At 42.2% G+C, this 15,872-nt stretch overlaps 1 protein-coding gene across 4 annotated transcripts in view; it reads right to left on the reverse strand.

Annotated features, from left to right (window-relative positions):
• Positions 1-1,008: 1,008 nt before the first annotated feature.
• Positions 1,009-15,872, reverse strand: part of EFR3B (EFR3 homolog B) — a 181,960-nt gene continuing 167,096 nt past the window's right edge. For all 4 annotated transcript variants that reach the window (XM_075860833.1, XM_075860835.1, XM_075860834.1 and 1 more), the window contains 6 exons: positions 12,717-12,844; positions 12,091-12,182; positions 10,969-11,017; positions 9,927-10,033; positions 9,136-9,185; positions 1,009-3,849 (listed from right to left, as the gene is read on the reverse strand). In XM_075860833.1, the coding sequence (XP_075716948.1) occupies positions 3,744-3,849; positions 9,136-9,185; positions 9,927-10,033; positions 10,969-11,017; positions 12,091-12,182; positions 12,717-12,844 (532 nt within the window). In that variant the 3' untranslated portion in view covers positions 1,009-3,743. The remainder of the gene's footprint in view (positions 3,850-9,135; positions 9,186-9,926; positions 10,034-10,968; positions 11,018-12,090; positions 12,183-12,716; positions 12,845-15,872) is intronic.

Genomic DNA, 15,872 nt, shown 5'->3' on the forward strand with positions numbered 1-15,872 from the left:
CCGGAATGAAAAAATAAACTTAAAGGGGAACTCCATATGTATTCATATTTGTTTTTAGTGTAGTTTCCAGTCACCAAGTACCCTGGGGCCTCCGACTATCAATACCCAAGACTTCTTCATCCTACAAGTGTCCTTCTCCATTACCGGTTCGGACAGGATATAGGGGAGTCATTAACCCCTCCTTAAACAACTAAGGACTGCTCAAGGTCATGGAGAATCCTGTAGATGTTTGTCTATCTCCATGGCCTTTAATGGGTCAAGGAGTGAGTCTTGGTCACGTCTGGTGGGAGATATGAGATTATGGTGCCCAGGAAGGAAGTGACAAGACACCAGGTGATATCAGCAGTGGTGGACCCCAGGCAAGTTATCGATGAGTTTAGTAGACCACTGAAAACTCTACTGCCCCTTATAAAGTCCTTAGATCGGTCACTAAGATGGATATATTAGTTTAGATTATCTCAGCCTATCAGACTCATTAAACTAAAGTCTAGTAGGAGGGGCTTAGTCTCAGCGGCACTAAACCTCTTCTGAACATGGCACCCGTTTGCTTAGTTTGCAAAGTTTAGGGGTGAGTAGAGGGGTCATAACACTGCCCACATATACTGTATAGTATAAAGGTCACCTTTTCTCGGGCGTCCGGGGTGCCAAACCGACATACTCAACTAAGAGCCAAGAAGAGACATGGAAATACTCAATCTTTCTACCACAGTAGTCCCAGTTTTGTAAATATGACTTTACGTGGAGAATCTCTTTAAATAAGTCCACATCAGGTCTACATCAGTGGCTCATCTAGTGAAAGTGACTTTGAGGATTTGTCTATTTGACTTAAAGGGGATGTCCACTCAACGGAATATATCTTGGGGGGTGGGGATTATTGACCAGCAATTCTCTTTATCACCATATGGCCCCCTAAAATAGGCAGCTGCCTTTGACTGGGGTATAAAGGTTGATATCATATTGACAAATATCCGAAATTTCATGATATTATTCCACGGCTGCCAAGACTCCTAACATTTGTATTTTTCACTTTTTATTTTGTGTGAAAAATAAGGTTACAATAACAGTGAATAACAGGTGAATAATAGGTTACAATAATGTCATGACATTTCTCCTGACTTTTTTTTTCTAATTCTATCACTGTGTGCTGTTTTCTTCCTGTGTCAGACAGTTCTGCTCCTGACCTCTTCTTCCTCTTGGATCTGGGCCCAGGAAGCAGTAAAATGTATGGCAGACATTTCTAGCAGCTATGGAACTATCATTTAATCGTAGAGTCGCCCAGGCTTCTTAGACATGCACAGACCCTGCTCTCTCCTCCCCTTCCTGTGGCTCCTCCTTACACTGATTTCAGTGCTGTGCCTGATCTATGGATCCTGGGAATAAAACAAACTAAAAAAATCGCATAAGACTTAGTTTTTACAACAAAACTATAGTGTTCAGCTTCCTGAGGGACATCTCTACACGGAGAAGAGCTGCTAGAATGGATTACACAATATATACACATTATTTAGATACTCGTTGTGTACCTAATTCTTGCTTTAGTCATTTATAGGAGTGGGGGTCTTAATTCTCTTCTACAGGCTTGTTATCAGAGTCAACCATTGTCTCAGAGACAACCCCTTTAATAAGGGAGCCACTGATCGCCGCTGGTCTGCCTCCAAAGACCCTTGGCAGACTGCTGATTTATATAGCAGGAGACCCCCCCCAAGACTTTCATATGCCCTAATAGGGCACATAGACAAGGGTTGTCCTGATGGGACAGACCCCAAAGTAAACAGATGTTCCTCCTATAGGGGGCTCTATATCGGGAACAAACATGGTTTCTATTGAAAACAGAATGATTTCCCTTACTACACGGAATCCCAGTAATGATGTTATTAGGATTTCATGTTCTCTTTGAGGCTACTATAAAAGAACTGTGATTGAATAAGGATTGGGAGTCCAGACATGTTCCCTATAGATGAAGGGTGGACTCCAAGAATCATCACCTATGGAGGGCCCAAGAAACCCCAGTCCAACACTGGATGAAGACCATAATAATCAATGATCTTTCCATTTCCGGACCTTGCGGCTGATGGTGGTGATGGTGGAGGTGGCCCCTTTCCACGTTGTGCTATAGGGTTCCATCTTACATTTTATGCCCCTGTTGGTCCATACTTCCCTATATTTATGTTCTTCTTTTATGTTGCGTCTAAGAACCCCTATACATCTAAATTAGGGGTGCACAACCTGCGGTACGAGGACCACATGCGGCCCCGGCTATTAGACACGTCTGCCCGTGGAATGGCATCATTAGGGGTCATGGAAGCCTTTAGTGGCTGCTTGCATATATTTTTCATATTAGAGAGAAGAAGAGTGGTGTGTAGCGTTGGCTTAATGGGGGGCACAGTGTGGCTGATACGGTTATCACTGTGTGGCTGTGACACTACTGAAGGGACAATGTGTGGCAGCTCTGTTATTGGGGGTCACTGTGTGACTGGCACTGTTGTAGGGGCACTGTGGGGCTGTGACACCACTGAAGGGACAATGTGTGGCAGCTCTGTTATGGGGCACTTTGCGGCTGGCATTACTGAGGGGGCACTGTGTGGATGGCACTGTTTTGGGGACACTGTGGCTGACACTACTGAAGGGACACTATGAGGCAGCTATTATGGGGGCACAGTGTTGCTGGCACTTATTCAGGCACTGTGAAGGGACACTGTGTGGTGGATGTTGTTGGGGGGCACTGTGTGGCTGGCATTACTCAGGGGGCACAGTGTGGCGGACACTACAGAGGGCACAGTGAAGTTGGAATGTGTGGCCACCTCGTCTCCTCCTCTCTGGAGTGCCAAACTGGTGAGCAGGAGACTCCCATTCTCCTGATCGTTGGGAGTCCCACAAGTAGAACCCCAAAACATTTATGGCATAACTAAGATGGTAATACCCTTTAGTTTTAGTGTGGACCTTGGGGGTGCTATATTCTAACAATGTGGCCCTCGAACGTCTGTGCGCCCCGGATCTAAATAATCATTTGCACGGTAAGCGTCAGTCCATGGACTTGATATGAGCTTCAGAACCTTCTGACTCCATATATCCAAGGCCGATAGAGTTTTCCTATTATTAGACTGCACCGCACTATTCACTCCATTCATCCGCAGCCATAAATGAGCCGCCTACGGTTCCCGGCAAACCTTCTTATTAATCACCTTCTTTTCAGCTGCTGGATGATAATGAATCTCTGCATATGAGATGACAAATTAAACTAACTCCTAGAAAGTTGGAAGTCTCAACTTTGCTTCATAGAGAAGTTCCTCAGATACCACCATCCATGCCCACCAAGCCTTGGCCACTGTTCTGTCCAGTCCGAGCACCCAGCTCCTCGGATATGTCCTAGGGTGAGACTACTATACAAACATAAGGAGTTGGACAGAACCGCCTGAACGACTCTCCATGGAGGCATGGACCATGATGAAGGTTGTGGAGCAATGAATTGGGCTGACTAACAAGAACATTTAAAGGGGTTCTCCCAATAATAAAGGTAAATCTCTCTGGCTGTACAGTAATTCATACAAGAACAATGCAGCATAACGCATGGAGAGGACATCCATAGGTTTTAGTGCAAACAGAACATTATAAAACACGACCTGGCACAAGGTGCGGCTGGAAGTAGAGGGTGACCCCTGGTGGAGAGTCTCAGTACTGCAGGTCTCTCGGAGAGTGAGGAACATGCTGTAGAGCAGGACACATCATAGCTTGTGACGGGGAGATCAATAGACGCACAGGTCAGGAAATTTCATCTCGTACACGGGGATAGAGTGGTTCTGGGACTGGCCGTAAGCAGCGGTGATGGTGCCGGAGGGACTCGGTGGAGGACTGGAAAACAAAGAGCAAAAAGTAGACGTGTTAGCGAGAATGCTCAAGACTGTATGGAAATAGTCTAAGGCGCAAAGGGGACAAACAAAGGGTTAGTGGGGTCAATGGCTGGTGGTGAGATGAAATTTAGGGCAGGTTACAGATAAGTTGGGGGTTTAGCCAATATAGCGTCTTATAACCCATAATGCTAAAGGTACATTACTAGACATTTTTCTGATAGATAGATAGATAGATATGAGATAGATAGATAGATAGATAGATAGATAGATAGATAGATAGATAGATAGATAGATAGATATGAGATAGATATGAGATAGATAGATAGATAGATAGATAGATAGATAGATAGATAGATAGATAGATAGATAGATAGATAGATAGATAATATAACAATACTACATTACTATTACAATATTAAAATAACACTACATTACTATAACACTACATTACTATAATACGACATTACTATAATACGACATTACTATAATACGACATTACTATAATACGACATTACTACAATACTACATTACTACAATACTACATTACTACAATAATACTACATGACTATAACACTACATGACTATAACACTACATTACTATAACACTACATTACTATAATACTACATTACTATAATACGACATTACTATAATACTACATTACTACAATACTACATTACTACAATAATACTACATGACTATAACACTACATTACTATAACACTACATTACTATAATACTACATTACTATAACACTACATTACTATAACACTACATTACTATAATACTACATTACTATAATACTACATTACTATAATACTACATTACTATAACACTACATTACTATAATACTACATTACTATAACAATACTACATTACTATAACACTACATTACTATAATAATACTACATTACTATAACACTACATTACTATAACAATACTACATTACTATAATACTACATTACTATAATACTACATTACTATAACACTACATTACTATAATACTACATTACTATAATACTACATTACTATAATACTACACTACTATAACAATACTACATTACTATAATACTACATTACTATAACACTACATTACTATACTACTACATTACTATAATACTACATTACTATAATAACACTACATTACTATAATACTACATTACTATAATAACACTACATTACTATAATACTACATTACTATAACAATACTACATTACTATAACAATACTACATTACTATAACACTACATTACTACAATACTACATTACTATAACACTACATTACTATAATACTACATTACTATAACAATACTACATTACTATAACACTACATTACTATAATAATACTACATTACTATAACACTACATTACTATAACAATACTACATTACTATAATACTACATTACTATAATACTACATTACTATAACACTACATTACTATAATACTACATTACTATAATACTACATTACTATAATACTACACTACTATAACAATACTACATTACTATAATACTACATTACTATAACACTACATTACTATACTACTACATTACTATAATACTACATTACTATAATAACACTACATTACTATAATACTACATTACTATAACAATACTACATTACTATAATACTACATTACTATAATACTACATTACTATAACACTACATTACTATAACACTACATTACTATAATACTACATTACTATAACACTACATTACTATAACACTACATTACTATAATACTACATTACTATAATAATACTACATTACTATAATAATACTACATTACTATAACAATACTACATTACTATAACACTACATTACTATAATACTACATTACTATAACACTACATTACTATAACACTACATTACTATAACACTACATTACTATAATACTACATTACTATAATAATACTACATTACTATAATAATACTACATTACTATAACAATACTACATTACTATAACAATACTACATTACTATAACAATACTACATTACTATAATAATACTACATTACTATAATAATACTACATTACTATAATACTACATTACTATAATACTACATTACTATAATACTACATTACTATAATACTACATTACTATAATAATACTACATTACTATAATAATACTACATTACTTAATACTAAATTACTATAATACTACATTACTATACTACTACATTACTATAACAATACTACATTACTATAATAATACTACATTACTATAACAATACTACATTACTATAATACTACATTACTATAACAATACTACATTACTATAATACTACATTACTATAATACTACATTACTATAACAATACTACATTAATATAATACTACATTACTATAATACTACATTACTATAATAATACTACATTACTATAACACTACATTACTATAATAATACTACATCACTATAACAATACTACATTACTATAATAATACTACATTAATATAACACTACATTACTATAACAATACTACATTATAATACTACATTACTATAATAATACTACATTACTATAATAATACTACATTACTATAATAACACTACATTACTATAATACTAATACTACATTACTATAACAATACTACATTACTATAACACTACATTACTATAATAATACTATATTACTATAATACTACATTACTATAATACTACATTACTATAATAACACTACATTACTATAACAATACTACGTTACTATAATACTACATTACTATAATACTACATTACTATAATAATAATAATACTACATTACTATAATACTACATTACTATAACAATACTACATTACTATAACAACACTACATTACTATAATAATACTACATTACTATAACACTACATTACTATAATACTACATTACATTACTATAATACTACATTACTATAATACTACATTACTATAACACTACTACATTACTATAATAATACTACATTACTATAACAATACTACATTACTATAATACTACATTACTATAACACTACTACATTACTATAATAATACTACATTACTATAACAATACTACATTACTATAACAACACTACATTACTATAATAATACTACATTACTATAACACTATATTACTATAATACTACATTACTATAATAATACTACATTACTAGAACACTACATTACTAGAATAATACTACATTACTATAATACTACATTACTATAATACTACATTACTATAATACTACATTACTATAACAATAATACTACATTACCATAATACTACATTACTATAATAATACTACATTACTATAATACTACATTACTATAATACTACATTACTATAACACTACATTACTATAATACTACATTACTATAATACTAGCGCTAGGTTTAAACTTAATCAAAATTTGCCGGCGTGCTTATTTTATCAAACCAGTTTATGTTTCGCTAAATGCAGTCGGGCTGCTCAGTTGGCAGACACAAGAATGTCGAGATTGAACAGCCCCTTTTTAGATATTGCCACACACACACTGCCCTCTGTAGATATTGTAGATATTACCACACACTGCTCCCTGTAGATATTACCACACACACTGCTCCTTGTAGATATTGCCACACACTGCTCCTTGTAGATATTGCCGCACACTGCTCCCTGTAGATATTGCCGCACACTGCTCCCAGTAGATAGTGCCGCACGCCGCACACTGCTCCCTGTAGATAGTGCCGCACACTGCTCCCTGTAGATAGTGCCGCACACTGCTCCCTGTAGATAGTGCCGCACACTGCTCCCTGTAGATAGTGCCGCACACTGCTCCCTGTAGATAGTGCCGCACACTGCTCCCTGTAGATAGTGCCGCACACTGCTCCCTGTAGATAGTGCCGCACACTGCTCCCTGTAGATAGTGCCGCACACTGCTCCCTGTAGATAGTGCCGCACACTGCTCCCTGTAGATAGTGCCGCACACTGCTCCCTGTAGATAGTGCCGCACACTGCTCCCTGTAGATAGTGCCGCACACTGCTCCCTGTAGATCGTGCCGCACACTGCTCCCTGTAGATCGTGCCGCACACTGCCCTCTGTAGATCGTGCCGCACACTGCCCTCTGTAGATCGTGCCGCACACTGCCCTCTGTAGATCGTGCCGCACACTGCCCTCTGTAGATCGTGCCGCACACTGCCCTCTGTAGATCGTGCCGCACACTGCCCTCTGTAGATCGTGCCGCACACTGCCCTCTGTAGATCGTGCCGCACACTGCCCTCTGTAGATAGTGCCGCACACTGCCCTCTGTAGATAGTGCCGCACACTGCCCTCTGTAGATAGTGCCGCACACTGCCCTCTGTAGATAGTGCCGCACACTGCCCTCTGTAGATAGTGCCGCACACTGCCCTCTGTAGATAGTGCCGCACACTGCCCTCTGTAGATAGTGCCGCACACTGCCCTCTGTAGATAGTGCCGCACACTGCCCTCTGTAGATAGTGCCGCACACTGCCCTCTGTAGATAGTGCCGCACACTGCCCTCTGTAGATAGTGCCGCACACTGCCCTCTGTAGATAGTGCCGCACACTGCCCTCTGTAGATAGTGCCGCACACTGCCCTCTGTAGATAGTGCCGCACACTGCCCTCTGTAGATAGTGCTACCCACCACCCCCCCTGTAGATAATGCCACACACCCCCCTGTGTAGATAGTGCCACACACCCCCTTTTGTAGATTGTGCCACACTCACCACTATAGATATGCCCCACACACATCCCCTATACATAGTGCCACCCCACCATATAGATAGCTCTATTGGGGCTCCCTCTAGGAGTGGAATCACCAGCCAGAGCTTTTCCGACACTCTGGCTGGGGATTCCTCTGCTGGAGAAGCCCCTGAAGTCACTGTCCATATATCCTAAACGGAGCCCCAATGGAGCTAACTACAGTGAGGGGGTGTAGTACCGTTAACAGGGTGGGGTGTGTGGGGTACTATCTACAGGGGGGGTGCACTATCTACAGAGGGGGGTGTGTGGCCCTATCTATAGGGGGGTTTGCGCTATCAACAGGGGGCTGTGTGGCCATTGCTCACCTACCACCAACGATCCAGCAGCGCAGGAAAGGGACTGCACTCCTTCATGACGTCATGCACGCTCCGGCACGCTCCTCCTTCGGCCTGTTCTCTGCTCTCCCGAGGGAGATTCGGTGCCCCCCGCGGGCTACAGATAACTGCCTCAGGGGTGCATGCAGCCCGCGGGTCACGTGTTTGAGACCCCCGCTATGTACTATACTTTTGCAATGCCCCAGACCAGTCATATATGAAGAAGATCGGTAATATATGGTGGAGATCGGTATACACTCACCGTATAGTCAGCTCGAAGATTTGGTTCAGTTTGCTTTGTAGCAGAGATGCCTTTAAAAGAAGAGAACACAGGAGAGAAGTGTGTGAGGGAACATGTGTGTAGTGACCTCCATTCAGTGACATGTAACGTTATATAACATGCAGTTATATCTGTGCCAGGAGCACATCAGTTGTAGGATGATAGTTATGTTACCTCCGCTTCGTAACTGTACCGACCATAAGTCCGATATTGTGAAAGCAACATTATATATACTTTTATAATACTTATTTATAATTACATCATGACATATCCTCTAGTCACACCCAGAGCAGTATTTACAATTCTCCTGGCTGTTAACTGAGTATGTCACTGGCACTATACTCAACCACAGCAGCTTAGCTGATATCCCATAATGCAATGCACACTGCCAAAAATTCTTAAATGCAGCTCTGGATGTGACTGGAGTAGAACATATGATGTAACAGAATAATGTAAGATACAGTATAAATATATTGTCAGTAAAAAGGAATTGTCTCATTTTGTAGGTAAACATGTCTCTATGCAGATGCCACTATGAGGAGCCACAAAAGACTGTAAGATCCTTGGTCAAGGTTCTCTGGTTCACAGCATTATAAATGGGGGTAATTCATCTAAAAAGGCTGCCATGTTATACCACAATATCAGAGTATTTCCGAATTTTATTACGTCACTCTGACTATGCAGGATATTTGGAGCTCTGTATCAGAGTCTGATTCTTAGAAAATAACATGTCATCAGGTTATTATTTTTGAAGTTCCCCTTTAATTTCTTACCCTGGCATTGCAATGTGCCGCGATCTCCTCAAATGGAGCCTTCTGGAATTTCTCCACCACCTGCCGTCGCCGCTCACGCTCCTGTTCCTCCACCGCTACACTGTCCACTATATGGGACGAACAGAGAAAAGTGTTAGTTTACAAGAGTTCATAGATCTCCTATTACATGTTAGTTATTCTTATATGGTTTTTGGTGAGTATCTTACTGGGGTTCCTTAACCTGTGCCAAAAAGTGTTAATTTACGTGCGCAGTGGTGGCACTGTGCACTTCTGTCACATGGACAACTGATCCTGTACTGTGATAGGGAACTGAAACAATCAGTTCCCTGTTATCCTGTGACAGGGAACTGAAACAATCAGTTCCCTGTCACTAAAAAATCTTGAAAAAAAACTCTCGTATTGAGCGCTGCTTCAGGCAGTTGTTAGTGAGCCCTGTGATGTCATTAATGATGTCACCGGAAATCCCTGTGCAGAGGGGGCTCGGAGAAGACACAATCGCCATCCTCTCTGTATGTCTGTGCATACAGATCACTGGTAACATCGACCTATTGGGGTATTACCATTATAAGACTGTTAGCAGTGATCTGTATTTGGGGACAACAGGGAACACAGAGATCACATCCTCCTTGCTAACCCTTTACACCATAGCGGGGAAAAAAATGAAATTTAAATGTAATAAAAAAGGAAAAAAATAAAAATAAATACAATACGAAAAAATACATAAAATAAATAATCCCCCTCCCCCAGAAAAAGTGCACCCCTGTCCGAACCCACATGCACCGATATTAGACATCCTGCATGACATTAACGCCCTTTGCCTGGGCATCAGGTGCTCAGATATTAATACGTTCCTGTCGTGATAAATGTACATGACCCCCAAGCATAAAATAATTACCCCCAGACACCAATTTTAGACTGTTCTACCCCGACAACATCTACTTAAGTAGCAGATGATCAGTAAGATAGAAGTGATATTATATAATATGTATTGATGTCGTGTCACAGTGAACACATGATCCCATTTTTTTTTCATTTCTCTTACCTATGGCTTTTTTCAGAGTTTCAAAAGTTATCTCTTCAGCTGGAGCTTTCTACAAAGAAAAAAAAATAAAATTTTGTTACTCTGCATGTGACAGCAGCACTGAGTATTTCAGGTTAGGAGTATGGGGATTGTGTGGAAGGTCACAAGACTGAGCATTACTTAGTGGAAGGAGCAGGGTCCCCAGCAACACAGAGGATTTCAGGACAGGAGTGTGCTGATCTTGTAGGGGGACATAGACTGAGAGACAATTAGTGGAAGGAGCAGGGTCCCCAGCGGCACAGAGGATTTCAGGACAGGAGTGTGCTGATCTTGTAGGGGGACATAGACTGAGAGAGAATTAGTGGAAGGAGAAGGGTCCCCAGCAACACAGAGGATTTCAGGAGTAGTGTGCTGAACTTGTAGGGGGACATAGACTGAGAGATACATAGAGGCAGGAGCCGGGTACCCTTTAAAGTCTAACTCCAACTATTAACATTTTAGGTCCTATAATTCAGGGCTGATTAATTTCAGAATGTATTTTTATAAGGGGTTGATGCTATATTTTTCTGCTGCTTCCTTACAAACAGCCAAACCATTATAGAGATAAATTATAAAATTCTGGCTGCCTGAGTCCTCCACTAGGGGGAGCTAGTTCACCGCATACAGTTTTAATATTAAGTCCAATGAGAGCTGTATGAATAAACTGTATGAAGTGAGCTCCCCCTAGTGGGGGCTGCAGGTACTTAGAATTTTATCATGTAACTCTATGGCACTGTGAAGGAAAGCTGGGGATTTGGAGCTATGTAATAGAAAATAAAGCTCTGATCCCTATTGAGATAGATTATGAAATGATTTAGGTCAATTCTGGGAGTGGAAGATGCCCTTTAATAAACGTTCACTGTATACGGCCCCTGAAATGCGCAGGATAGACGCCATGAGAATCACAATGTCATTACTGATGTTATATTTATATTGAAGTTGCTTTTGTGACTTTAAAACTTGCTACAATAGTTTATTTCTCTGTGTTCAGCGATTGTCATGACCAGCCTGACGCACTCCCCGGCAGCACTTAGCTACATCTCTCGCGGTCTATGGACAGGCATTACAATGCTCTACGTCAATGGCTCCGCGCGCACGCCTCACCTCCTCCTTCTCCGGGCTGTTCCTGGACTCTACTTCCACCTGCAGAGATATTGTCTCCCCAATGCTCTTCCTTTTAGACAAACGATCTTCATCTGCAAGACAATGACTGTTGTCCTTGATGCTCAATGGAGGAAAATGCTATAGTACTAATGGTGACGTAATGTAATGAGAGCTTTGATCCGGCCATTCACTGGGAGAGATTAATAGATCATAAGAACAAGCACGGGTGGAATATGAAGGGTTAATTAAAAAAAACTTGTCCTATCTTAAAGCAAACCTCCACTCTTTTAGTAAAATCAAGAAATAGGCAGTGTTCTGGGTGTAGATATCAGATCTCTCGTCTATATACTGGACAATATATAAGGTAGGGTTAAGTCAACGGTTTTATTTTCTTACCAGGGTGCCCTGAACAGCCCCGGTGACTACCTATGTTTCTCATAAGGATTTATGTTAGTTGTAATTTCTTACGCTACCACCAGGGGGAGGAAGAGGGCAGGTATGTCATCTTCTCAGTCTTCATACAAACACTGGATTTACCAAGTATTGTGGGACTTTAGAAGTTAGGGGGCAGCGTGGGTCTTACCGGTCAGCTGGGGGACGTAGGTAGGGGGCAGCGTGGGTCTTACCGGTCAGCTGGGGGACGTAGGGAGTGCTCAGTCGATCCGAATTATAACCACTTCCTCCCAACACTTCGCTGACTTTACTCTGCAGGAAGAGCAGCTCTATGTTGATGTGATCCACACTCTTCGACCACCTGCAGAACAATTTAAAAACAAGTTAGACTTCCTAAGAATTTACATTTCGAGTGTGATTGCGACTATAGATTTACGCCGTCTTTCTGCACAGAGGAGTGGCGCTGAGCGATGACCTTAACAACCTGACGTAGCTCAGCACCTGCGCCGAATTTCATAACGGCGTACCACTCAACAACGCGCCACTATTAGCAAGTATGTCCCACTGTTTTTCATGTTGCTGCCAGCAGGTGGTGCCACATGAATGCAACAGCACCATCTGGTGGCCACTATATGAAAATCACATTGTATCAATTTAACGCTGATGCCGCTCAGAAAATATTTGTGTCCCTGAAAATGCTGCTGTAATTAGGGGAACCTGTCAAATATTTTATAACGTCACACAAAGCTTTAGATCGCTCAGCTGCAGAAGGAGGAAGTAATGACTGGAGCTCGAAGGATGGGGTATCCTCTAGATGGGCACTCTATATACAGGGTCACTCTCTGGCAGGGGCACTGTATATGGGAGCACTTTGTTGCAGCCAATATGTAATCTTTGACCCTGTGTATATTGGAGAATCTGTTTTAGGCACTGTATATGGGGCCACTCTCTGGCCGGCCCGGTGTATGGGGGGCACTCTCTGGCCGGCCCGGTGTATGGGGGGCACTCTCTGGCCGGCCCGGTGTATGGGGGGCACTCTCTGGCCGGCCCGGTGTATGGGGGGCACTCTCTGGCCGGCCCGGTGTATGGGGGGCACTCTCTGGCCGGCCCGGTGTATGGGGGGCACTCTCTGGCCGGCCCGGTGTATGGGGGGCACTCTCTGGCCGGCCCGGTGTATGGGGGGCACTCTCTGGCCGGCCCGGTGTATGGGGGGGCACTCTCTGGCCGGCCCGGTGTATGGGGGGCACTCTCTGGCCGGCCCGGTGTATGGGGGGCACTCTCTGGCCGGCCCGGTGTATGGGGGGCACTCTCTGGCCGGCCCGGTGTATGGGGGGCACTCTCTGGCCGGCCCGGTGTATGGGGGGCACTCTCTGGCCGGCCCGGTGTATGGGGGGCACTCTCTGGCCGGCCCGGTGTATGGGGGGCACTCTCTGGCCGGCCCGGTGTATGGGGGGCACTCTCTGGCCGGCCCGGTGTATGGGGGGCACTCTCTGGCCGGCCCGGTGTATGGGGGGCACTCTCTGGCCGGCCCGGTGTATGGGGGGCACTCTCTGGCCGGCCCGGTGTATGGGGGGCACTCTCTGGCCGGCCCGGTGTATGGGGGGCACTCTCTGGCCGGCCCGGTGTATGGGGGGCACTCTCTGGCCGGCCCGGTGTATGGGGGGCACTCTCTGGCCGGCCCGGTGTATGGGGGGCACTCTCTGGCCGGCCCGGTGTATGGGGGGCACTCTCTGGCCGGCCCGGTGTATGGGGGGCACTCTCTGGCCGGCCCGGTGTATGGGGGGCACTCTCTGGCCGGCCCGGTGTATGGGGGGCACTCTCTGGCCGGCCCGGTGTATGGGGGGCACTCTCTGGCCGGCCCGGTGTATGGGGGGCACTCTCTGGCCGGCCCGGTGTATGGGGGGCACTCTCTGGCCGGCCCGGTGTATGGGGGGCACTCTCTGGCCGGCCCGGTGTATGGGGGGCACTCTCTGGCCGGCCCGGTGTATGGGGGGCACTCTCTGGCCGGCCCGGTGTATGGGGGGCACTCTCTGGCCGGCCCGGTGTATTGGGGGGCACTCTCTGGCCGGCCCGGTGTATTGGGGGCACTCTCTGGCCGGCCCGGTGTATTGGGGGCACTCTCTGGCCGGCCCGGTGTATTGGGGGCACTCTCTGGCCAGCCCGGTGTATTGGGGGCACTCTCTGGCCGGCCCGGTGTATTGGGGGCACTCTCTGGCCGGCCCGGTGTATTGGGGGCACTCTCTGGCCGGCCCGGTGTATTGGGGGCACTCTCTGGCCGGCCCGGTGTATTGGGGGCACTCTCTGGCTGGCCCTGTGTATTGGGGTAGCCTGGCAGATACTGTGTTTATTAGATAATCTCTTTTAGGCTCTATATTTAGGGTCACTCTCTGACAGACAGTGTATGTAAGCAAATACAGGGGTGAGTGCGCCTTAGGAGACATGCCCAATTTATCGGACTGGCGGATGCTCTTATTAACCACGTATAGTGTGCATAGTATAGTGTAGTATAATATAGTGTGTATAATATAGTGTGTATAGTGTGTATAATATAGTGTGTATAGTGTGTATAATATAGTGGGTATAGTGTGTATAATATAGTGTGTATAGTATAGTGTGTATAATATAGTGTGTATAGTATAGTGTGTATAATATAGTGTAGTATAATATAGTGTGTATAGTGTGTATAATATAGTGTGTATAATATAGTGTGTATAGTATAGTGTGTATAGTATAGTGTGTATAGTATAGTGTAGTATAATATAGTGTGTATAGTGTGTATAATATAGTGTGTATAATATAGTGTGTATAATAGTGTGTATAGTATAGTGTAGTATAGTATAGTATAGTGTGTATAATATAGTGTGTATAGTGTGTATAATATAGTGTGTATAGTATAGTGTGTATAATATAGTGTAGTATAATATAGTGTGTATAGTGTGTATAATATAGTGTGTATAATATAGTGTGTATAGTATAGTGTGTATAGTATAGTGTGTATAGTATAGTGTAGTATAATATAGTGTGTATAGTGTGTATAATATAGTGTGTATAATATAGTGTGTATAATAGTGTGTATAGTATAGTGTAGTATAGTATAGTATAGTGTGTATAATATAGTGTGTATAGTGTGTATAATATAGTGTGTATAGTATAGTGTGTATAGTATAGTGTGTATAGTATAGTGTGTATAGTATAATATAGTGTGTATAATATAGTGTGTATAGTGTGTATATATATAGTGTGTATAATATAGTGTGTATAGTGTGTATAATATAGTGTGTATAGTATAGTGTGTATAATATAGTGTGTATAATATAGTGTGTAGTGTGTATAATATAGTGTGTATAATATAGTGTGTATAATATAGTGTGTATAATATAGTGTAGTAT

Source organism: Rhinoderma darwinii, chromosome 4 (assembly GCF_050947455.1).
Source record: "Rhinoderma darwinii isolate aRhiDar2 chromosome 4, aRhiDar2.hap1, whole genome shotgun sequence".
In the NCBI taxonomy this organism is placed as follows: domain Eukaryota; kingdom Metazoa; phylum Chordata; class Amphibia; order Anura; family Rhinodermatidae; genus Rhinoderma; species Rhinoderma darwinii.